Source organism: Corylus avellana, chromosome 4 (genome assembly GCF_965113065.1).
Source record: "Corylus avellana chromosome 4, dhCorAvel1.hap1.2, whole genome shotgun sequence".
Classification (NCBI taxonomy): Eukaryota; Viridiplantae; Streptophyta; class Magnoliopsida; order Fagales; family Betulaceae; genus Corylus; species Corylus avellana.
In genome coordinates, this window is record NC_142493.1 from 34,385,444 (window position 1) to 34,411,976 (window position 26,533).

The window sequence follows — 26,533 nt, forward strand, 5'->3', positions numbered from 1 at the left end:
TAAGTGAGTTGAGTTATGATTGACTAATATAGTTTTACATCAATATTTTGACACATTTCAAACCTAACACGCAAGCACGAATTGCAACCTATAGTCATATATTACAAATATGTGTCCAAAGAGAAATGTTATTCTCACAAAAAAGTGGATAAAGTATGCTTTGCTTTGGAGCCCTTTGGCCAACAAGGCCACAATTCTGGTCCCGCATTGTTTTGTCAAAAGGCAGATCGAACATGCCTATGCAGATTGAGAGAGAAATAAAGTAACAGTTCAATAAATTGATCGCTAAGGAGAAGAATTTGGCATAAAACTGAAGCTAAAGTTTACAACAAATTAAAACAAAGAAATAAAGAATACTTGCAACTATGGCCTTCAAGCTGGTAAGTATATTAATTCTTCATTCTTGAAAAACTTCCTTCTAAATTAACCTATAAATCGGAGAGTTGTCTCTCCTTGTCTTTCTTTGCTCAACGCTGACCCGTGAGGAGGCTCTACCTTCCTCCCTCCATGAATGTGTCAAACGCTATTTATCCCATCACTATTTCAATAGGTTGATGTGGCATTACGAGTTCATCATCAAATTTTTATTTTTTAATTTTTAACAATGATTGGACTAAGGATAGATTGATAACATACTGAGATAGTACTGGTGTGATATATAAGATTCCTCGTATATATGATATATTAACATATATGCGGCAAAATGATTCTACAATGTTACTAATTTAGGAGAAAGCGAATTTATTGCACATGCTTGAAAGACATATTGGATTACATGATATTTTATTCTGCCATTCATACAAACTAATCTAGCTATCTTACGTTATGTTATATTTCCTCCTTTTAACTCCTTATAAAGAATTGCTTTGAAGATGAAAGAATGGGAGAGGGTGGTAAGTTCTAAATTTATTTGATATCATGGCTGCATAAATTAATCCATTTATTGAGGTGCCTTATTAAATCTCTTTTAACATTTTTTTTTTTCTTCATATAACACAGTAGTTCATGATCTTTCTAGTAGAGCCTCTCCAGCAAGAGTAACTACTTTAGCCACTCAAAATACACTTTTTTTTTTTTAAAAAAAAAAAAATTATAATTATTTTATCCAATAGTTTTTCAATACAAACTTCAGCAGATTATCTATTTCACTCTTTACTTTCTTTAAAGTATTATTTTTCAATAATTTATTTATTATTTTTTAACCCCATATTTTTCTTGCCTCTCTCTCGCCTCTCTCACCATACCAGCGGAAAAAACTCTAGAAACCCAAAATTCTCACAAGCGAAAGCCAGAGGCAACAAATCAAGTTATTTTAAACATCTTCACCCTTTTCTACAATCTCGAACTTAGGATCAAATTCAGGAGGATTCGTTGAGGTGTTTTGTGAGTAATGATACAAGTTCCTCTTGTGTTCCTACAATAATGATGTGGCTCTTAAAATCACCATTGAGTTTGTGCTTGATCATTATTAAATTTTGATTAAATAGTAATTTTAAGAACCACATCATTATTGGAGGGACACAAGAAGGATTTATAGAATTACATAGTATTTTATGATGTTTGATGATTTAGAATTTGGGTTATGTTAACCTTAAAACTGGTGTTTTTTGTTCCAAACAGCATGATTAATGATATTAGTTGGTATTTATCTGATCAAACAGAATTCTCAATTCATCAAAAAAAAAAAAAAAAAAAAAAAAAAGAAGAAGACAATTAATTGTCATATGTCCTTTATGCATATATAAGAAGCACATATTAATTAAAAAAATATGTATTTCTCATATACTAAATAGCACGTAACAAATTTATAAGCTAAATTAAATTTCTACGATTTAATTTGGAATAAATTTCTGTGCCACAAAGAAAAAGAGAAAATCAGTTGTCTAGCTACTTGGTTGCTTTTTTCCCATTTTGTGCCCAAAGCTACGCTTTATCCATGTGAATCTTAGAGATTTGTATAATTACTGTCTTTTCCTTTTGTTTCCCATGTTCTGCTCCAATCTAAAGGGATCGTGGGTTTGGATTACTCCTTTGAAGTTGGAAAGTTGGGATTATTCTGGACAAACTTCATCCACTCCTCTTTTATCAATAATTTGGTAAAAGAAAAAAAAGAAAAAAGAAAAAAGAAAAAAGAAAAAAAAGGAAGCGAGTCGTCATCATCAATATTACAAACTTTATGAAAATAAGGGGAAACTTCACTAAGGCCCCCTGAACTTCCGGCCGATTTTGCAGACCCCCTCTGAACTTAAAAAACTCTCATTTTGGACCCTTAAACTTCTATTTTCTCTCATTTTAGACCTATATGTTAGTTTTCAATGTTAAATGCCCATTATACCCCTACCCAGCCCACTTGAAATTCTGAAAATGCCCAAAACTACAGCACCCACCCCAGCCCAAAACGGTGTCGTTTTGGGCATTAGTTTTTTTTTTTTTTTTTTTTTAAAAAAAAGGGGGGCGGGGGGAGAAGGATCGGGCTTGGCCAAAATGGGGTGGCCGGACCACCCCATTTTTGGCCAAGGGGGTGGCTGGAGCCACCCCCTGGCCGATCTGGGGGGTGGTTCGACCACCCCCATGGCCAAGGGGGTGGTCCGGCCACCCCCTTGGCAAAAAAAAAAAAAGGGGGGGGATCGGTGCATTTGGGGTGGCCGGACCACCCCCAAGGGGTTGGGGGTGGTTTCAGCCACCCCATACGCCCCCCCCCCCCCCTTTTTTTTCGCCAAGGGGGTGGCCGGACTACCCCCTTGGCCATGGGGGTGGTCGAACCACCCCCAGATCGGCCAGGGGTGGCTCCAGCCACCCCGATATTACTCTTTTTTTAAAAAATATATATATATATATATATATATATATATATATATATATATATATTTTGCTTTTTTTAAAAAAAAAAAAAATTAATGCCCAAAACGACGTCGTTTTGGGCTAGGTGAGTTGTAATTTTTAGGGATCCAAAACGGTGTAGTTTTAACGAAGGGTATAATGGGTATAAAAAAGTCAAACCGTTAAATCTAACGTTGAAAATTGACGGAGGGGTCCAAAGTGAGCGAAAATGGAAGTTTAAGGGTCCAAAATGAGAGTTTTTGAAGTTTAGGGGGGGTCTGCAAAATCGGCCGAAAGTTCAGGGGGCCTTAGTGAAGTTTCCCCTGAAAATAATTACTGATAAGGTTTGTTTAAATGGTTGAGAAGAATGTGTTCTTTTAGCATATAAAAAATACATGTTTTCTTAATATATATATATCACTAACAGAGTTATAAGGAAATTCTGTTAAAAAAATAAATGTTTTTCACATGTTAAGAGACATATGATAATTTTATTTTTATTTTTTGTGAGTCCTTCTGAATTTCTTTTATTCCGGCCGTTTCAAGGGTCTTATCAAAGTTTTGTATTTGTTTAGAAATGTCAAGAATTTGTTGTTCTGTTTCGGAACGGTCTTGAAGTTTCTTGATCTTATTTTCAAGAGTGAAAATATTCTGTCTAAGATTATTGTTTTCTCAACGAGGACCCATTCTAATTAATTTGCTTATTATGTTGTTTAACGTCTAACTTAGAGTGTGTTTAGATTTGTGATTTCAAAAAGTAATATTTTGAAATCACATATTAGTTTTTAAATTTCTGCGTTTTCAAATCGTAATTTTTTAAAAACACAATTTCAAGCAATCAATTTTTGGAGATTTGGTTTAAAATCACTTTTTTTTTTTTTTAATCTATGAAATCGCAATGCCAAACGAACCCTTATTATCAGGAGTTTTACCTTCTTCTTTTTTGACATTTTCAATTAAATTTTTATGATCAGTCTTAAGTCACTCTGTAAGAAACAATAAAAATTTTTTTGAAAAAAAATATATTTTAATTGAATAATAAAAGTTAAAAGCTAAAATACTTAGTTGTGTATAACTAATAGATATTTCGAAAAAATAAGTAACTAAAATAGAGAAAGATAATTTTTTTAAAAAAAAGTAAAATAAAAAATAAATTTGTCACATTTATATCACATTAAAAAAAAATTGTCACATCATAATTTTTTTTTTGATAAAAAAAGTAAAAAAGCAAAAAAAAAAAAAAAAATCATTTAAAAAGCATGTATCTGAAGTAACCTTTTTTTTTTTTTTTTTTTTGTAAGAAACTGAAGTAACTTTTGATCTTGTCTTCCATGGACTGGATTTTCTAATTTTCTAAAGCTAGATGACTCCTTTTTTTCAACAGTAAACCTGCAATTTCTTTATTTGTTTTAAGCTTTTTCTTTAGTCCGAAAACTGTATTTACTTTGTTTTTGCTATAAAGAACACACAATAAAGCGCCCATTATAAAACATTTTTCTTGAGGGACCATCTCAAAAAGCTCTTTTATTGCCATTGGACAGCTTAGTTTAAGGATTAATTAAGATAATCACAAACCCCAGTATCAAGTAATTAAGAAAGCTACCTACGTTGCATTAAAGTTGTGTGGAAAATTCCTTTACTTTAATGACGTAAGGTTGATTATGTCAGAAAATTCATGTATTTTTTCAGGGCAAAATCAACCAATTACTTTGTGTTTCTGAATTGCTGTAAAGTGCACACTTAAATTATATATATCAGGCAATTTATTTGTACCTCTCATTTCTCTTTTTAATAAAATAGTAATTTTTCCTACCAAATTTGTCCTAAAATTTTTATGTTGTTCAATCATAGACACGGTTTTTACCGAAGAATATCTTTTTTTTTTTCATTGATTTCTCCCCAGAATCCTACCACAGTACCACCAAGGACAATGATAAAAAAAGATTAAATTTTTACAGGAAAAATGGAATCTTAAGAAGTTTATTTTATTTTATTTTATTTATGATCGCACAAAAGAAATAATTCGAATTAGTAACTTTCATTTATTGAGAAAATCTTTTAAATTTTATTTATAGAAGATCTAAAGCATAACAGTTCTATCATTACAGACTATAAAACTCTAACATAATATAGTCAATTATTATGTTATTATAAAGTTATAGATATAATTAGAAAATTCTTACAATCAAAGCCTATTTATGATAACTTATGCACAACTTCAGCTGTAAAACAAATCTCATCTAGCTTTCAAAAGCGAACTAGATTTAAGATATAGGTAGCTCATATTTTCCCTAATCTTATTTTTCTGCGGTGAGAGATAATCCCCCATACCGATCTAACTCTCCTCGATCCAAAGGTTAGGAGAAAAATAAACGTCCTCAACTTAAAAGTCAAGACAAAATGAACAAAATAAAATACAAAAATCAAAACAATACACACTAAAAACAAAAACAAAAACAAAAAACCTTGATAGAAGCAATAGCGGAGGAACACAGCATCATAAACATTTTCGGGAAGACACACATCAAATCTAAGTTCAAAAAACTAGATCTAAAACAAAACCACTAAAAACAAAGACCAAAAAAAGACTACAAAAGACATCGGAGGAGGGAAGAACATCTTTTCTCCTCGTGTTTGGGTATACTTGTTGAGCGGAATCCTAGGAAGTTACTATCATAAGTAAATCAGGAAAAATCCAATTAAACTCGCTATGCCAATTAAAGACAAAGATTACATGTGTATCACATTGATTAAGTGTAATGAACCTCACCAGCTGTACGAATCTCACGATTAAGCTTTTATAAAGGTCAAAAGAGATATATGTTTAACGGCCAACAACATATTCAAAAGCCCACAACCTTATCCAAAATTCCAAGCCTCTTGGGTTACTTTTTCCACAAAACCCCATCACAAGCAAGGTAGCAATTCGCCAAAACCAGCCTTTATTCCATCTGACATCAACTATATATATAAGTGGCTTAGATTTAAACCGACACCTGCAATTAACCCATCGCTCTCCTCTCTTCTTCTTCTTCCTCACCTAGAGCCTGACCTTTCATCAAACCAAAGATGGCTGTCGTCCCCGCACAGAAGCCGCTCAGGGGTGAACGCAGCATGTTCTCCTCCTCGGACGACAATGCGATGATGAAGAGAATTCTTGAAACTCATGCCCCAGATGGCCGAGATATCGATGCCAGACCTCTCCTTCAGATAATTGAGGACATTTTCAAACGTGCTGCACCTGGCAGCATTCAAGTAAACAACCATTATCCCTTCTTCTTCTTTTTAATATACAGTCAAGCATGCATATTGTGTAATAATTATTATTCGATAAAGAGCATGGGCTTTTTGGGAATTATATTAAAGAGTATAAATATTATATGCTTTATGTATGTATGTCGGGGCATTACATATTGTGCATATATTTTATATATATTATATTGTTTCTGATTATTTGTGACCATGTTCATCACAGGGAGCAAAAGCGCAAGCGGACGCATTGGACGACAAGGCCTTCCATTCTGGCCTCATTGACATGCTCGAACTTTTATCATACACGATTAGCCGAATTTCCTGCGAGGTTTACATTATGGCTTACAATATATAGTTAGTTAATAATGTGATAGCTGGCCAGAAGAAATTAAATCTTATGAGTTGATCACTAGTTCTACTAATTAGATTTTGTGGAAAATTTCAATTCTCTTAATTTTGTTGATCATATATATATATATATATATATATATATATATGCACTTTGACAGATATCCTGCAAGTGTTCCGGTGGCGGAGATGCGCATGCGACAACTGTGGCAATATGCAACATACTGTCGAGTTACTCATGGGATGCAAAGGTGGTGCTAGCCATAGCAGCTTTTGCTGTGAACTATGGTGAATTCTGGCTGGTGGCGCAGCTTTACGCCACCAACCCCCTTGCCAAAGGGCTTGCAATTCTGAAGCAATTGCCTGAAATAACGGAGTATGCTGAAAGTTTGAAACCAAAGTTTGAGGCACTTAGCAACCTCATCGCGGCCATGCTGAAGGTCACCAAGTGCATCGTTGGGTTCAAGGAACTTCCTTCCCAGTACATTACCCCGGACACACCGGAACTGGTCACCGCCAATTCTCATATTCCGATAGCCGTTTATTGGACCATTCGGAGCATCGTTGCATGCGCTTCACAAATTATGGGCCTCATCGGCATGGGTCATGAGTATGTGTTACGTACCCCGCCCCATCTTCTTTTTTCTTTTGACATCTTAATTATAATATTTGAGTTTCTCTACCATCGGCGTTCTTAGGTACACAGCATCAACGACCGAGGCGTGGGAGCTGTCGAGCTTGGCCCACAAGGTAAACAACATATACAGCCACCTCGAGAAGCAGCTCAATTTTTGTTATCAACACATTGGTGAGTGACGATTACTAGTGTTTATCGATCGGCTTGTATTAATTAGTTTATCGATCGACTGACGACAAGAGATAAAATTAATGGTATTCTTGATACAGAGGAGAAGAGACATGTAGAAGCATTTATGACTCTCGTGCGTCTCTTCGAGACAATCCATGTCGATAACATAAAGATACTTAAGGCTTTGATTTGCGGCAAGGAAGATCCGCTGCCTCTGTTTCATTGTCCGACCAAGCAAAGGGTTAATTTAATTGCTGACTAGCTGTATATATAAGTATATTTAATATTTTCAGTTAAAATCGTTTGGCGTGACTGTTGAATATATTGATTGGCACTCGATCACAGGCTAACATTGATGTGCTGAGAAGGAAGAACGTGTTGCTGTTTATCTCAGACCTGGAGCTCTCCCGCGACGAGCTTTCTATGCTTGAACAAATGTTCACCGAGGCACGGAACCATCCAGAGAGGCCAGAGAGTCAGTACGAGGTTGTGTGGCTCCCGGTCTTGGACAGGACGATCACGTGGAACGATACGAAAAGAAAGCAGTTTGAGGCCCTACAACAGCAGATGCCATGGTACTCGGTCTATGAACCTTTCCAGCTGGACCCGGCAGTGATCAGGTACATCAAGGAGGTGTGGCATTTCAACAAGAAGGCTCTGCTCGTGGTGCTGGACCCGCAAGGGAGGGTGGCCAACCCCAACGCCATCCACATGATGTGGATCTGGGGAAGTGTGGCCTTCCCTTTCACTAGCACAAGGGAGGAAGCACTCTGGAAGGAAGAGAGCTGGAGAATTGAGCTTTTGGCTGATGCCATCGACCAGAACTTGTTTACATGGGTATATATACTCATACATATCTAAAAAATGCTTGCGAGTTACATATATAAATGTTGGTGAGTTATGTTGTAAATTGCATGTATGGTTTTAATTTCAGATAACAGAAGGGAAATACATTTGCTTGTATGGAGGAGAAGATATGGATTGGGTGCGGAAGTTTACGGTGGCTCTGCGTAGTGTTGCGCAAGCGGCGAAGATACAGCTGGAGATGCTTTACGTGGGGACGAGCAACCCGAGGGAAAAGGTTAAGAAAAACAACGCAGCCATTGTTGCGGAGAAGCTTAGCTACGTCCTGCCAGACCCGATGCTCATCTGGTTCTTCTGGGTGAGGCTTGAGAGCATGTGGTACTCCAAGGTACAACACGGAAAGAGCGTGGAGAACGACACCATAATGCAGGAGATCATGACAATGCTGAGCTTTGATGGGAGTGATCAGGGTTGGGCTGTGATCATGAAGGGAACGATGGGAACGACAGAAATGGCTAGGGCCAAGGGGGACACCATTTTGCAGGCTCTGAATGAATTTGATGCGTGGAAAGAAAAGGTAGGGGCGACAGGCTTTGTGCCGGCACTCAATCAGCACCTCTCAGACAATCGCACCCCTCATCACTGCAACCGTCTCATACTGCCAGGGACCGCTGGGAGCATCCCCGAGAAGGTTGTCTGCGCTGAATGTGGCCGTGCCATGGAGAAGTTTCTCATGTATCGCTGCTGCACCGATTAAGAGGCTTCATTTGAGAGCTACTACATATTTTTATATATATCCATATGATTCTATGAATTAAGGGCCATATATATCCCATTTTAATTACTGCAACTACCTAGAGCTTGCTGCTATATCGTAAGCTCGGATTTGTAAAATTTGGAATTCTCTATATCTATATGTGTGCCTTATCATAATGCCATATTATTCTTATTAATGATATGAGTGCATTTTTTTTTTACGTAAATGCTTGCTTTTGGATATTATTCTTATTAATGATATGTGCCTTATCATTTTTTTTTTTTTAATAAGATATATATATAAAATCAGATTAGTAATCTCTTCGTTAATAAAGAACAACAATGTTTAGCAAATACAATGCCAATAGTACAAGGAGGGACTTCCTCAGTATGAATTTGTTCGTTTCCTTGGCTAGTCTATATATGTATGAAGTGCCCATTTTGCCTCCATTCGAATATGATTCACCTGCCAACTTTATAAATTATCCGGGACAACTCTAGCATCTTCAATCAACACCCTTCGAAGGAGAGTTCACCGGTAAGAAGCAACACCCTCATAACACATGATTGATGATACTCATAAAAAATTGCATCAAAAAGCAAATGTCACAACCGTACGCAACCATGTAACAAACTATGACCAAGGACAATCCTAGGACAACGATATTAAAGGAAAAATGGAATCCTACGAAGTTACAATCATAACCAAATCAGGAAAATTTAATTAAACTCCATATACCAAATAGTCAAATACAAATCTTACATGTGTATCACCGGTGGCGTAGCTAGGATCTTGTTTAACTAGGGGCGGGATTTTTTTTTTTTTTTTTTGGATGAATTGGGGTGGGATTCATAATTAACTACTATAAAATAATATCATATTTAAATACAGTTTGGCCACAAGCCAACTTCACAAATTTCTTTATTCCAAACACCAATATATATATATATATATATATATATATATATATATATATATATATATATATATATATATTGTATGCCCTACTAATTGCATCCAATATTAAAGTATCCATCAATAGCATGCAATTATTTGGGAGTTATTGTCCTTTATAGAGCATCTAATACCTTCTTTAGTGACTTTTAAAATAACTATTAGATCAAAATTTAATAGTGATATATCTGAAATCTATTAATGGTAATTTTAGAAATTACATATACTTTAAAAAGATAAAAAGAGAATAAAATGATAATATGTAAGATTACTCCAAAACTTAATACATAAAAAATGAGGATATTTCCCTCGGATATGTTCATGACCGAATTAAATTGTCCTAAGACTTTCATAGCAAAAACATATAATATTTTAAAGCATTATATATATACATAATTAACAGAGAACTCAACATCAACATTATTTTTCCTTAATTAAAAACGAGAGCAATTAAATTCAAAAGTCCCACTGCATCATTTTTTAATATTAGGCTCAGGTGCTTAAAAAAAATTAGGCATCTATACTTGGGGTAAAAAGGCGGTTAATAAAATTCATTAACCACCTAGGCGGTTAGCGCCACTAACCGCTTTTTAAAGAAATTAAAAAAAAAAAAATTAAATTAACCAAAACGACGTCGTTTTTATGATAATATGATAATACTCCATTACATATGGCATTATTTCTAGATTTGTATATATATTTAAACAAAAAAATAATGTCATTTCATGTATATATATAGGGGCGAAGGAAGGGGGGGTCGAGAGGGGTCAAATGCCCCCCCTCAACCTCCAATTTGTTTTTTTTACCGTGGTAGAAAATTTCCTTAATGCCTTGGTTGCCTACTCTCAGCCGCAGATCAGGGGCACTTGACACTCAGGCAAACGAGTACTCAAGCAGTGCCGGATCTCTGGAAAATTTTCTACAACAATTTCAGTGTTTATGGCTTTTAGGTTTACGTTATGACAATTAATTATATGGACATGTGTCAATTTATTATTGGTGCTGACGTGGCGTTCTGTCAAATTTTGGACGGAATTTAAACGGAGGTAACATCTTCGTCTTTAGGCAAATCAAAGGCACCTCTTGTAATAAAATATATACCATAAGAGACAAAAATAAAATAAAAAAATTAAACCACACGAGAGAATAAAATATTTAACCATTTTTTTTAATTACCAAGCCTCCAATTTTTCATGCGGTGTCACATTTCTTCGGGGAAGAAAGCCTTGAAAGCCTTTTGTTTTCTTATTTTATTACGTGCCCCGCGTTAGCTTTTCTCCTTTAAGTCTTCTTTCTTTGTTTTGCTGGTCCCACCTACCCATGGCTTTTCTTTCTCCTCTTTTATTTCTTTCACTCTTTTTCATTGGTCCCACGTAGGTGTATGGTTCATTGGCTTGTCTTTGTTCTTTTTTTCTTTTTCTATTTCGTTTTTTTTAAAAAAATTTTTTTTTTTTACAAAAGACAATAACTTGCATTATAATACCAATTTAAACTACATTTAATAAGTAAACAGTATGTCATAATTAAATATAAAACACAAGAGTTAGTATAAAATAAAGTATGATAACGCTCAATAGATAAAATAAGCACATTTGAACTATTATCAATACTTTTTATTGGACTCTAACATGACTCGCAAGGCTAAATAGTTACGAATACATCACACACACAAACACACTCACTCTCATGCTAACATAGTCTTGACTTACTTCAAAATAAATAAGCCTCGGTGGATGTTGATTTTGCATTGAGTACACTCTAAGGCCACACCATCAAAAGGCTTGCCACACGAATCACAAGGAGGGGAGCATTGGGTCTTTTGCACAATAGTGAGAGGATGTGGGTGAACTTCGTCTTTGTATGTTTTTCCAAATTTGATGTATCGATACTTATCTACTATGCAATTGGGATGGCAAGGAAAATCACATTTTTTACAGTAATAGAACCAGTGATTTCGATCTCTTTTGTCTTCACAAATTAGACAATAATATTCTTCGAAATCATCTTCGACAGTGTATGTGAGATTGAGGTCATGTGTGTCATACGAATGACAAGCCACAAGTGGAAGAGTTGCACATTTAAAACACAAGATGAACTTGCATTCGGAGTGCGTACAGAAAAATGAACAATTGCTTGACTGAAAACCACAAGCACTGCATTTTTCATTTGAACTTGTAGGAATTGAGAGAGAGTGTTGGTGACCTTTATGCGTAAGGGTCTCTGGAGTTGTAAAACATTGAATATCAAGGTTGTAGTTGCACTCCTCGCATCTATAGAAGAAGCCATGGCGATAACAGTGGCAAGCATTACATTTGAACACGCCATCTTTGGAAGGTGCATTTGAGACAAGGGTAAGGAGATGCTGGTGAAGTCGATGTCGTTGAATTTTCTGTAGTTTAGCACATCCTTCATGTAAAAAGAAGTCACATTGCACACATCTATAAAATGGGCCTGAGATTAATAGCATACATCCATCACAAAGCTTATTATACCTGAGTTCCCCAATGTCCTCGTCAACGAGGAATAACTTGTGCTTATGATAGAAACGGAAGATCTCTGTTTTTCCCCACGTTCCAATGATCTCTTCGTCCAAATTGAGCAGCGGCCAATTGATCTTCTCTTCAATAAGACTGGCACATTTCAGGTGGGCAACGTAACTACAATCTTGACAATAATAAGCTGCATACTCTGTATTCACCGTTTCATGACAGAGTTCACAGAATATGATATTGTCATGCTTCTTGACTTGATGAGAAGAATAGATGAGTCTCAGCTTGTGATCATGTATGATAATTTTGATGGTGCGTGGCCATCGAGTGCATTCAGGGTCAACCAAGAGTTGACAGATGCCACATAGGTGGGCTTTATCTTTGCATTCCTCACCACAAGCTTCGCAAGTGAACTGGATTGGCTGCAAGATGGGGCCAAATGAATGTTGGTGACAATCGTTGGCATTAGTTTGCCATTGAGAAGCACATTGGATGTCAAGGTTGAAATTGCAGTTGGAACAATTATAAACGAAGCATTTGTTGCAAAGTTTACCGCAAGCATAACAACAAATATCTGCTTCATGTGTTACAAGGAGATCAAGGGAGTGGCTGGGGTGCAACGGGCTTTGTATATTCTGGGATATTGTGGAGCATGATGGGTGAAGATAGAATTCACATTGGTAGCATATATAGCCAGGACCACATACTAGTTTCTCGCACCCTGAGCAAACTTCTTGCTTCTGGAGATAAATTTCCAGCTGTTCGATCAACATCAATGGATGCTTGTGGAATATCTCCATCTCTCTCGAATGTCTTTCTCTTACACACACAAAATAGCTACTGCAACTAAGATTTGTGATTTTAGAACAAAGCAACGATCCACTCGATCGAAGAAAAATGAAGTCAACTAGTCCTAGTTATATATTACTTCAACTAGAGATGAAGCCTGTGATGAAAGCAAGGAATTTGGAAAGCCCACGCCATTGATCACCAATCATAACAGTCAAGAATATTTATTTCCAGTGTTGATCAACTTTTTATATATTACTTCAACTAGAGGTGAAACTGATGAAGAAAGTAAGGAATTTGGAAATCCCACGCCACTAATCACCGATCACAACAATCAAGCATATTTCTTTCCAGCGCTGATCACATTTTTCCCTTGCCACTAATCACAAATCACAACAATCAAGCATATTTATTTCCAGCGTTGATCACATTTTTTCCTTTTTTATGATAAATCACCACTTGTTCAAAAAGTTGATAAGAAGAGGTAAATTTAATAATTTAATGAATACTTTACCATTTTCCCACGTGTGGGCACACACTATTTTTAATAGGTGAGACTCAACACGTAGAATATTTAATTGAAATGAGGGGTAAATTGATGGAGCAATGTTCGATATCTGATCCTTTAGCTCTAACGCCATGTTAAATCACCACTTGTCCCCAAAAGCTTAAATTGATATAAATATGTAAATTTAATTATTTAATCAATACCTTAACAAGTATTGACTCTCTAATTCTATCTTATGTAAGGGATTTTGTTTCTTTTTGCTTATTACTTGCGTTGAGGAACTAGAATCTGCAAAACAAAGTTGTGATTCTTTTCCTCAAAAGATCAAGGAGGAAAGAATCACAACTTTTTCTAATAGAAAATTTAGTAGAAAAAAAAAAGGAAAATGAAAAATTTGTTAATAAGTATTTGAGGAATTGAAGGTATATACACTACAAAAAAATAATCAATTTCTGACGTGGCTACAGTACACAATTTTTTGCTACGTCACTAATTACTGACGTGGCAAAAAATACCACGTCAGTAAATATTTTTCTGACGTGACAAAGTTGGCAGGTCAGTAATTACTGACGTGGTATTTTAACACGTCAAAAATTTTTGACATGTTCTGACGTGTGAAAATACCACGTCAGAAATTTCTAACATGTGAAACTACCACATAAGAAATTTCTGACGTGTTAAAATACCAAGTCAGAAATTTCTGATGTGGTAAACTAGCACGTCAGAAATTTTTGACGTGCTATTTCATATGTCAGCAATTTCTAACGTGGTAAAATGCTGGCACGTCACTAAAAAAATTAGCAGGATATTCAACTTTTTCCCTCTTCTTTTATTTCCCCACACTCTCTCTCCTCTCTCAATCTGGTCTCTCTCTCTCTTTCTCCCTTGGAACAGAGCAAATATGCTCTCCTTTTTGTATCATCTACTACTGCCCAGGATGACTTTGCATAGAACTTATGGTGTTCTACTCCAATCCAATACTTTTAACTACTTTCCCTTCTTATCTGACTAATAAGTTATTGATTTGAATATTGCTGTTGCATCTTTCTTATTTCTTAACTCTTCTCTCTGCACGGCCCGCTCCCTCTATAGGGAAGAAGAAAAAGAAAAGGAGAAGAGAAAAAGAAGAGAAGCGAAAGAAGAAAAGCAGAAGAAGAAGAAAAAGAAAAGGAGAAGAGAAGAAGAAGAGAAGCAAAAGAAGAAAAGCAGAAGAAGAAGAAAAAGAAAAGGAGAAGAGAAGGAGAAGAAGAAAAAAAAAAAAAAAAAAAAAGAGAAGAGAAGAAGAAGAAGAGAAGATAAGAAGATTTGTTGGGTTTGACGTTTGGGTTTTTGATTTTTTAGGTTGATTTTTTGAAGATTTTTTGGGTTTCGGTTTTTTGAAAATTAATGGAGTAAAGAAGAGAGGGGAGAGCTGGAGAAATTAACGAAATTGGAGAAAAGAAGAGAGAGAATTAGAAAATGGAGAAAAGAAGAGAGGGAGAGCTGGAGAAACGAAAGTGGAAAAAAGAAGAGAGAGAGAGAGTGAGAAAATGGAGAAAATAAGAGAGGGAGAGCTGGAGAAATGAAATTGGTGAAAAAAATTAAAAAAAAAATTATTTTAATTGAAAAATAATTTAAATTAATAAATTTTTTAAGTGAAAAAAAAATCCAGAAAAAATTTAAAAAAAAAAGAAAAATTAATATTTTTTAATAATTTTTTAAAATTTACTGACGTGTTAATTTTAACACGTCAAAAAAATTTCTGACACGACAAAATTTTTTTGACGTGTCAGAAAATGACATGTCAGGACATTTTTTTGACGTGCCACTTTTCACGCGTCAAAAAATTTATGTTTTTGACACACAAAATTTGAACGCCTGACACACAAAATTTGACACATCAGTAAATTTTATTGACATGTCAGACCATCTAACACGTCAAAAACTGCTTGTTAGGAAAAAAACATTTTTTGTAGTGATAAGGAAGTTCGAGATTGATTTCGAATGAGAATTTTGTATAAAAATTGGAGAAAAATGTTAGAATATATTATGATATTTGATTTCATATCATGGGATTTGATTTCAGCCAGAGACGAAACCTGTGAAGAAAACAAGAAATTTGGAAAGCCAACGCCACTAATCACCAATCACAACAATCAAGCATATTTCTTTCCGGTATATCTCACATTTTTCCCTTTGAATGATTTCACATTGTTGGATAAAGTAATTTTAAATCACCATTTGTTTCAAAAGCTGATAGAAAGAGATAAATTTAATAATTTAATGAATACTTTAATATTTCCCGACGTGTGGGCTCAAACTCTTTTTTAATTGGTGAAATCGACCATGTAGAATATTTAATTGAAATGAAGAGTAAATTAATGGAGTCAATGTTCGATCTTTGGACCTTGGACACTAATATCATATTAAATCACTACTTATCCAAAAAATTTAAACTGATAAAAAAATATAACTTTAATCAATACTTCAACATGTATCGACTCTCTAACTCTGTCTTACACACAAAAGGATTTTGTTTCTTTTAGCTTATAGCTTGCATTGAGGGACTGGAATCCGCTAAATAAAGTTTTGATTCTTTTCCTCGAAAGAGGAGTAAAGAATCACAACTTTTTTTAATAGAAAATTAAGTTAAAAAAATGAAAAATAAATAATTTGTTAACATGTGTTTGGGGAATTGCAGGTACATAAGGAAGTTCAGCAGGTGACAGTGATTTGGATTGAGAATTTTGTACGAAAATTGGAGAAAGTGTTAGAATATATTAAAATTACTTTCTTCTCGCTTTTAACTTGCATTGAGGGACTAGAATCGGCTAAGCAAAATTGTGATTCTTTTTTTTTTTTTTTTAAGTTTAAATTTATAATAAGTCTCTGAGTCAATTTGCTAAAACTAAAAAATTTCTAAGTTTTTTTTTGTTTTTTTGTTTTTTTTTTGAAAATTTATTCTCTGAGTCAATCGAAATGTCAATAAAATTCGTACCGTTAAATTTTTGTAATGTCCGTTAGTCCCAATCAAAACGCATCGTTTTGTCACGTTAATATAATAATTTGTATTAATTTAAGTTTTTTTTTTGACATGTCCACACAAAAGAAGGGGGAGGGAGGATTCGAACTAGTGACCACCGCGAGTGGGCTCATCCTAAAAGTTAATGAATACTTTAATATTCTCCCACGTGTGGGCTCAAACTTTTTTTTAATTGGTGAAATCGACCACGTATAATATTTAATTGAAATGAAGAGTAAATTGATGGAGTCAATGTTCGATCTTTGGACCTTGGATACTAATATCATATTAAATCACTACTTATCCTAAAAGTTTAAACTGATAAAAAAATATAACTTTAATCAATACTTCAACATGTATCGACTCTCTAACTCTGTCTTACACACAAAAGGATTTTGTTTCTTTTAGCTTATAGCTTGCATTGAGGGACTGGAATCCGCTAAATAAAGTTTTGATTCTTTTCCTCAAAAGAGGAGTAAAGAATCACAACTTTTTTTAATTGAAAATTAAGTTAAAAAAATGAAAAATAAATAATTTGTTAACATGTGTTTGGGGAATTGCAGGTACATAAGGAAGTTCAGCAGGTGACAGTGATTTGGACTGAGAATTTTGTACGAATATTGGGGAAAGTGTTAGAATATATTAAAATTACTTTCTTCTCGCTTTTAACTTGCATTGAGGGACTAGAATCGGCTAAGCAAAATTGTGATTCTTTTTTTTTTTTTTTTTTTTTAAGTGTAAATTTATAATAAGTCTCTGAGTCAATTTGCTAAAACTAAAAAATTTCTATGTTTTTTTTTTGAAAATTTATTCTCTGAGTCAATCGAAATGTCAATAAAATTCGTACCGTTAAATTTTTGTAATGTCCGTTAGTCCCAATCAAAACGCATCGTTTTGTCACGTTAATATAATAATTTGTATTAATTTAAGTTTTTTTTTTGACATGTCCACACAAAAGAAGGGGGAGGGAGGATTCGAACTAGTGACCACCGTGAGTGGGCTCATCCTAAAAGTTAATGAATACTTTAATATTCTCCCACGTGTGGGCTCAAACTTTTTTTTAATTGGTGAAATCGACCACGTATAATATTTAATTGAAATGAAGAGTAAATTGATGGAGTCAATGTTCGATCTTTGGACCTTGGACACTAATATCATATTAAATCATTACTTATCCTAAAAGTTTAAACTGATAAAAAAATATAACTTTAATCAATACTTCAACATGTATCGACTCTCTAACTCTGTCTTACACACAAAAGGATTTTGTTTCTTTTAGCTTATAGCTTGCATTGAGGGACTGGAATCCGCTAAATAAAGTTTTGATTCTTTTCCTCAAAAGAGGAGTAAAGAATCACAACTTTTTTTAATTGAAAATTAAGTTAAAAAAATGAAAAATAAATAATTTGTTAACATGTGTTTGGGGAATTGCAGGTACATAAGGAAGTTCAGCAGGTGACAGTGATTTGGACAGAGAATTTTGTACGAAAATTGGGGAAAGTGTTAGAATATATTAAAATTACTTTCTTCTCGCTTTTAACTTGCATTGAGGGACTAGAATCGGCTAAGCAAAATTGTGATTCTTTTTTTTTTTTTTTTTTTTTTTAAGTGTAAATTTATAATAAGTCTCTGAGTCAATTTGCTAAAACGAAAAAATTTCTAAGTTTTTTTTTTTTTTTTTTGTTTTTTTTTTGAAAATTTATTCTCTGAGTCAATCGAAATGTCAATAAAATTCGTACCGTTAAATTTTTGTAATGTCCGTTAGTCCCAATCAAAACGCATCGTTTTGTCACGTTAATATAATAATTTGTATTAATTTAAGTTTTTTTTTTGACATGTCCACACAAAAGAAGGGGGAGGGAGGATTCGAACTAGTGACCACCGCGAGTGGGCTCATCCTAAAAGTTAATGAATACTTTAATATTCTCCCACGTGTGGGCTCAAACTTTTTTTTAATTGGTGAAATCGACCACGTAGAATATTTAATTGAAATGAAGAGTAAATTGATGGAGTCAATGTTCGATCTTTGGACCTTGGACACTAATATCATATTAAATCACTACTTATCTTAAAAGTTTAAACTGATAAAAAAATATAACTTTAATCAATACTTCAACATGTATCGACTCTCTAACTCTGTCTCACACACAAAAGGATTTTGTTTCTTTAAGCTTATAGCTTGCATTGAGGGATTGGAATCCGCTAAATAAAGTTTTGATTCTTTTCCTCGAAAGATGAGTAAAGAATGACAACTTTTTTTAATAGAAAATTAAGTTAAAAAAATGAAAAATAAATAATTTGTTAACATGTGTTTGGGGAATTGCAGGTACATAAGGAAGTTCAGCAGGTGACAGTGATTTGGACTGAGAATTTTTTACGAAAATTGGGGAAAGTGTTAGAATATATTAAAATGACTTTCTTCTCGCTTATAACTTGCATTGAGGGACTAGAATCGGCTAAGCAAAATTGTGATTCTTCTTTCTTTTTTTTTCCTTTTTTTTTTAAGGGTAAATGTATAATAAGTCTCTGAATCAATTTGCTAAAACTAAAAAATTTCTGAGTTTTTTTTTTTTTTTTGAAAATTTACTCTATGAGTCAATCGAAATGTCAATAAAATTCGTACCGTTAAATTTTTGTAATGTCCGTTAGTCCCAATCAAAACGCATCGTTTTGTCACGTTAACATAATAATTTGTATTAATTTAAGTTTTTTTTTTGACATGTCCACACAAGAGAAGGAGGAGAGAGAATTCGAACTAGTGACCACCGCGAGTGGGCTCATCCTAAAAGTTAATGAATACTTTAATATTCTCCCACGTGTGGACTCAAACTTTTTTTTAATTGGTGAAATCGACCACGTAGAATATTTAATTGAAATGAAGAGTAAATTGATGGAGTCAATGTTCGATCTTTGGACCTTGGACACTAATATCATATTAAATCACTACTTATCCTAAAAGTTTAAACTGATAAAAAAATATAACTTTAATCAAAACTTCAACATGTATCGACTCTCTAACTCTGTCTTACACACAAAAAGATTTTGTTTCTTTTAGCTTATAGCTTGCATTGAGGGACTGGAATCCGCTAAATAAAGTTTTGATTCTTTTCCTCGAAAGAGGAGTAAAGAATCACAACTTTTTTTAATAGAAAATTAAGTTAAAAAAATGAAAAATAAATAATTTGTTAACATGTGTTTGGGGAATTGCAGGTACATAAGGAAGTTCAGCAGGTGACAGTGATTTGGACTGAGAATTTTTTACGAAAATTGGGGAAAGTGTTAGAATATATTAAAATGACTTTCTTCTCGCTTATAACTTGCATTGAGGGACTAGAATCGGCTAAGCAAAATTGTGATTCTTCTTTCTTTTTTTTTCCTTTTTTTTTTAAGGGTAAATGTATAATAAGTCTCTGAATCAATTTGCTAAAACTAAAAAATTTCTGAGTTTTTTTTTTTTTTTTGAAAATTTACTCTATGAGTCAATCGAAATATCAATAAAATTCGTACCGTTAAATTTTTGTAATGTCCGTTAGTCCCAATCAAAACGCATCGTTTTGTCACGTTAACATAATAATTTGTATTAATTTAAGTTTTTTTTTTGACATGTCCACACAAGAGAAGGAGGAGAGAGAATTCGAACTAGTGACCACCGCGAGTGGGCTCATCCTAAAAGTTAATGAATACTTTAATATTCTCCCACGTGTGGACTCAAACTTTTTTTTAATTGGTGAAATCGACCACGTAGAATATTTAATTGAAATGAAGAGTAAATTGATGGAGTCAATGTTCGATCTTTGGACCTTGGACACTAATATCATATTAAATCACTACTTATCCTAAAAGTTTAAACTGATAAAAAAATATAACTTTAATCAAAACTTCAACATGTATCGACTCTCTAACTCTGTCTTACACACAAAAAGATTTTGTTTCTTTTAGCTTATAGCTTGCATTGAGGGACTGGAATCCGCTAAATAAAGTTTTGATTCTTTTCCTCGAAAGAGGAGTAAAGAATCACAACTTTTTTTAATAGAAAATTAAGTAAAAAAAATGAAAAATAAATAATTTGTTAACATGTGTTTGGGGAATTGCAGGTACATAAGGAAGTTCAGCAGGTGACAGTGATTTGGACTGAGAATTTTGTACGAAAATTGGGGAAAGTGTTAGAATATATTAAAATTACTTTCTTCTCGCTTATAACTTGCATTGAGGGACTAGAATCGGCTAAGCAAAATTGTGATTCTTCTTTTTTTTTTTTTTTTTTTTTAAGTGTAAATGTATAATAAGTCTCTGAGTCAATTTGCTAAAACTAAAAAAATTCTAAGTTTTTTTTTTTTTTTTTTTTGAAAATTTACTCTATGAGTCAATCGAAATGTCAAGAAAATTCGTACCGTTAAATTTTTGTAATGTCCGTTAGGCCCAATCAAAACGCATCGTTTTGCCACGTTAACATAATAATTTGTATTAATCTAAGTTTTTTTTTTGACATGTCCACACAAGGGAAGGCGGAGGGAAGATTCGAACTAGTGACCACCGCGTGTGGGCTCATCCTAAAAGTTAATGAATACTTTAATATTCCCCCACGTGTGGGCTCAAACTTTTTTTGAATTGGTGAAATCAACCATGTAGAATATTTAATGGAAATGAAGAGTAAATTGATGGAGTCAATGTTCGATCTTTGGACCTTGGACACTAATATCATATTAAATCACTACTTATCCTAAAAGTTTAAACTGATAAAAAAAATATAACTTTAATCAATACTTCAACATGTATCGACTCTCTAACTCTGTCTTACACACAAAAGGATTTTGTTTCTTTTAGCTTATAGCTTGCATTGAGGGACTGGAATCCGCTAAATAAAGTTTTGATTCTTTTCCTCGAAAGAGGAGTAAAGAATCACAACTTTTTTTTAATTGAAAATTAAGTTAAAAAAATGAAAAATAAATAATTTGTTAACATGTGTTTGGGGAATTGCAGGTACATAAGGAAGTTCAGCAGGTGACAGTGATTTGGACTGAGAATTTTGTACGAAAATTGGGGAAAGTGTTAGAATATATTAAAATTACTTTCTTCTCGCTTTTAACTTGCATTGAGGGACTAGAATCGGCTAAGCAAAATTGTGATTCCTCTTTTTTTTTTTTTTTTTTTTTTTTTAAAGGGTAAGTGTATAATAAGTCTTTGAGTCAATTTGCTAAAACTAAAAAATTTGTAAGTTTTTTTTTTTTGAAAATTTATTCTCTGAGTCAATCGAAATGTCAATAAAATTCGTACCGTTAAATTTTTGTAATGTCCGTTAGTCCCAATCAAAACGCATCGTTTTGTCATGTTAACATAATTATTTGTATTAATTTAAGTTTTTTTTTTGACATGTCCACACAAGGGAATGGGGATGGAGGATTCGAACTAGTGACCACCGCGAGTGGGCTCATCCTAAAAGTTAATGAATACTTTAATATTCCCCCACGTGTGGGCTCAAACTTTTTTTTAATTGGTGAAATCGATCATGTAGAATATTTAATTGAAATGAAGAGTAAATTGATGGAGTCAATGTTCGATCTTTGGTCCTGGACACTAATATCATATTAAATCACTACTTATCCTAAAAGTTTAAACTGATAAAAAAATAAAACTTTAATCAATACTTCAACATGTATTGACTCTCTAACTCTGTCTTACACACAAAAGGATTTTGTTTCTTTTAGCTTATAGCTTGCATTGAGGGACTGGAATCCGCTAAATAAAGTTTTGATTCTTTTCCTTGAAAGAGGAGTAAAGAATCACAACTTTTTTTAATAGAAAATTAAGTTAAAAAAATGAAAAATAAATAATTTGTTAACATGTGTTTGGGGAATTGCAGGTACGTAAGCAAGTTCAGCAGGAGACAGTGATTTGGACTGAGAATTTTGTACGAAAATTGGGGAAAGTGTTAGAATATATTAAAATTACTTTCTTCTCGCTTATAACTTGCATTGAGGGACTAGAATCGGCTAAGCAAAATTGTGATTCTTGTTTTTTTTTTTTTTTTTTTTTTTTTTTTTTTTTTAATTTATTTATGGGTAAATGTATAATAAGTCTATGAGTCAATTTGCTAAAACTAAAAAATTTCTAAAGTTTTTTTTTTTTTGAAAATTTACTCTATGAGTCAATCGAAATGTCAATAAAATTCGTACTGTTAAATTTTTGTAATGTCCGTTAGTCCCAATCAAAGCGCATCGTTTTGCCACGTTAACATAATAATTTGTATTAATTTAAGTTTTTTTTTTTGACATGTCCACACAAGGGAAGGGGGAGGGAGGATTCGAACTAGTGACCACCGCGTGTGGGCTCATCCTAAAAGTTAATGAATACTTTAATATTCTCCCACGTGTGGGCTCAAACTTTTTTTTAATTGGTGAAATCAACCATGTAGAATATTTAATGGAAATGAAGAGTAAATTGATGGAGTCAATGTTCGATCTTTGGACCTTGGACACTAATATCATATTAAATCACTACTTATCCTAAAAGTTTAAACTGATAAAAAAATATAATTTTAATCAATACTTCAACATGTATCGACTCTCTAACTCTGTCTTACACACAAAAGGATTTTGTTTCTTTTAGCTTATAGCTTGCATTGAGGGACTGGAAGCCGCTAAATAAAGTTTTGATTCTTTTCCTCGAAAGAGGAGTAAAGAATCACAACTTTTTTTAATAGAAAATTAAGTTAAAAAAATGAAAAATAAATAATTTGTTAACATGTGTTTGGGGAATTGCAGGTACATAAGGAAGTTCAGCAGGTGACAGTGATTTGGACTGAGAATTTTGTACGAAAATTGGGGAAAGTGTTAGAATATATTAGAATTACTTTCTTCTCGCTTTTAACTTGCATTGAGGGACTAGAATCGGCTAAGCAAAATTGTGATTCTTTTTTTTTTTTTTTTTTTTTTTTTAAGTGTAAATTTATAATAAGTCTCTGAGTCAATTTGCTAAAACTAAAAAATTTCTAAGTTTTTTTTTTGTTTTTTTTTTTGAAAATTTATTCTCTGAGTCAATCGAAATGTCAATAAAATTCGTACCGTTAAATTTTTGTAATGTCCGTTAGTCCCAATCAAAACGCATCGTTTTGTCACGTTAATATAATAATTTGTATTAATTTAAGTTTTTTTTTTGACATGTCCACACAAGGGAAGGGGGAGGGAGGATTCGAACTAGTGACCACCGCGAGTGGGCTCATCCTAAAAGTTAATGAATACTTTAATATTCTCCCACGTGTGGGCTCAAACTTTTTTTTAATTGGTGAAATCGACCAAGTAGAATATTTAATTGAAATGAAGAGTAAATTGATGGAGTCAATGTTCGATCTTTGGACCTTGGACACTAATATCATATTAAATCACTACTTATCCTAAAAGTTTAAACTGATAAAAAAATATAACTTTAATCAATACTTCAACATGTATCGACTCTCTAACTCTGTCTCACACACAAAAGGATTTTGTTTCTTTTAGCTTATAGCTTGCATTGAGGGACTGGCATCCGCTAAATAAAGTTTTGATTCTTTTCCTCGAAAGAGGAGTAAAGAATGAGAACTTTTTTTAATAGAAAATTAAGTTAAAAAAATGAAAAATAAATAATTTGTTAACATGTGTTTGGGGAATTGCAGGTACATAAGGAAGTTCAGCAGGTGACAGTGATTTGGACTGAGAATTTTTTACGAAAATTGGGGAAAGTGTTAGAATATATTAAAATCACTTTCTTCTCGCTTATAACTTGCATTGAGGGACTAGAATCGGCTAAGCAAAATTGTGATTCTTCTTTTTTTTTTTTCCTTTTTTTTTTTTAAGGGTAAATGTATAATAAGTCTCTGACGGGACTAGAACTTACAAAAAAAAACAATAAATAAAAAAAAAAGACTTACAAAAAAAAAAAAAAAAAAGACAGAACTAGGGGGACTGGCATAGGCCCCCCAAAATAAGGGGAAAAAAATTCTACATTAAAAAAAAAAGTAAAATAGGGCGCGGGCCAAAATAGAGCCAAATTTGGCCATATTTTTAAATTTTTTGGCCCTATTCAATAAATTGTTTTTGCCATATTCTTAATTTTTTTGAGCCATACCCATTAATTTTTTTTAAAAAATTTTGGTCCTTGCTTTCAAATGGCCACTTTTTTAGCCCTTACAATAGTCTTTAGTTTATTTAAAACAAACAATATATTTTTTTATAAGAAAAAAAATTCTAAAGAACCAAAAAAAAAAAAAAAAAAAAAAGACTGGCCCCATCCCATAAAATTTCTTGGTTCTGTAATAAGTAATACTCGTGTGCATGGCAAAGGGAGGGGGATCAAGAGGGGCCTTTGTTTAATTTACACGTTAGTCTTTATTATATGACAAAAACACACCGTTTCAATTAAACCCGTGAGTTGCCTTTTTTTTCAATGACAAAGCGCTCTGTAGCCAGTACACATGTTTGCCTTGGTCTTTTTGGGAAGTGTTAGTAGTCCTGCTTAGAAAAATAAAAGAGATTGGTGTAAAATTGGTCTATGTGGTTAGCCTAAATTATAAATTACTCCTTGTGGTACAAAAAGTAATTTATAAGTCTATGAAGTTCGCTTAAATTACAAATCACTCCGTGTGGTATAAAAAATAATTTATAAGTTCTTAGAGTAGGCCAAAATAACAGTTTACTCTCTAAAATCAAATTTCGTTAAGTAACTTAACAAAATCTGTACACTTTGTCACGTCATACCTAATTAAAAACGTGACGGTGTTATTATTAATTTATGACTTTTAAAAATGATGACTATGTTTTTTTCACATCATTTTAGGATACCAGCTAAGATTATATATTAGCACTCACTCTACGTCATACTGTTACAATAAATTAACCTAATCTCCTCAGTTGCTTCACAGAATGCAACTGTCAAATTTTTGAAAAATGCTCTCAAATCATGGCGAGGAAGATGAAAATGAGGGAGGGTTACGTTAGTAAAATTTTAGAGATAAAAGATAATATGTTAATTTAGTGTAGCAGTATGACGTGGAGTGAAGACCGATGTGTAATCTTAGTTGGTGCCCTAAAATGATGTAGAAAATCCTAATTGTCATTTTTGAAGTTAGAAATTCGTTAAAACACGTGTCACATTTTTATTGGGGATGACTTGACAAAGTAATGAATTTTGTTAAGTTAATTAACATAAATTGATTTTAGGTAGTAAACTGTTATTTTGGCATACCCTAAGGACATATAAATTATTTTTTATACCACAGGTAGTGATTTATAATTTAGGCCAACAACAAGGACCTATAAATTATTTGTTATATCACGGGGAGTGATTTATAATTTAGGCGAACTAGAGGGACCAATTTTGCATTTATCCCAAAATAAAAAGAAAATCTTTTAACTCTTGACTTTTGACCGACATAGTATATTGAGTAATGCTAGAAGTCACTCTTGTGTCATTCTAAAACTGATATGGCTTCTAAAATCAACATTGCGCTTATGATTGATCATTATTGAATTTCGATAAAATAATAGTTTAAAAGCCACCTCATTCATACAATGACACAAAAGGGACACAGTAGTGACTTATAGAATTACTCTAGTATGTGTGTGTGTATATATATATATATATATATATATATATATATAAGTGAAAAACTTAAACTGTGTAGTTTAGGGTGCCAGTTGCAAGTTAGCCAAAGTTCAATTTTTATCAAATTTTTTTTCCCCCTAAGAGGTGTGCAGTGAAAAAACTATCTAGAATTGAACATAAAGTTAGCTTTATTTTTACAATTTCTTTTTCTAGAAAAATTTCACGTAGGTAATCAATTTTTTTCATTGATTTATTTTTAAATAATAAAAATGTGTATGCTTTTATATTTAAATTGCTCAATATAAATTAATTTTTTTTATGAATATATATAGTTTTTGTTACATATTTTAATTATATGAAATATATAGTTGTAGTTAACTTATGAATAACAAAAATAATTTTATTGATCTCTATTTAAATTTTGAAC

The 26,533-nt window shown here is 33.0% G+C and overlaps 2 protein-coding genes across 2 annotated transcripts; one reads left to right on the forward strand and one right to left on the reverse strand.

Moving 5' to 3' along the window:
• The first annotated feature begins 5,836 nt into the window (after positions 1–5,836).
• LOC132178648 (protein SIEVE ELEMENT OCCLUSION B) lies at positions 5,837–8,988 on the forward strand. Its single transcript, XM_059591127.1, has 7 exons — positions 5,837–6,075; positions 6,296–6,400; positions 6,582–7,030; positions 7,119–7,228; positions 7,327–7,469; positions 7,574–8,065; positions 8,163–8,988. The coding sequence occupies exons 1-7, from the start codon at positions 5,890–5,892 to the stop codon at positions 8,787–8,789; spliced, it is 2,112 nt and encodes a 703-aa protein (XP_059447110.1). The 5' UTR covers positions 5,837–5,889; the 3' UTR covers positions 8,790–8,988.
• Positions 8,989–11,720: 2,732 nt separating this feature from the next.
• On the reverse strand, positions 11,721–13,032 carry LOC148586630 (uncharacterized). The gene is made up of 2 exons (XM_088515717.1): positions 12,236–13,032; positions 11,721–12,132 (listed from the first exon to the last, which is right to left on the reverse strand). Exons 1-2 carry the CDS (start codon positions 13,030–13,032, stop codon positions 11,721–11,723), a joined length of 1,209 nt encoding a protein of 402 aa, XP_088371843.1.
• Between the last annotated feature and the right edge of the window lie 13,501 nt (positions 13,033–26,533).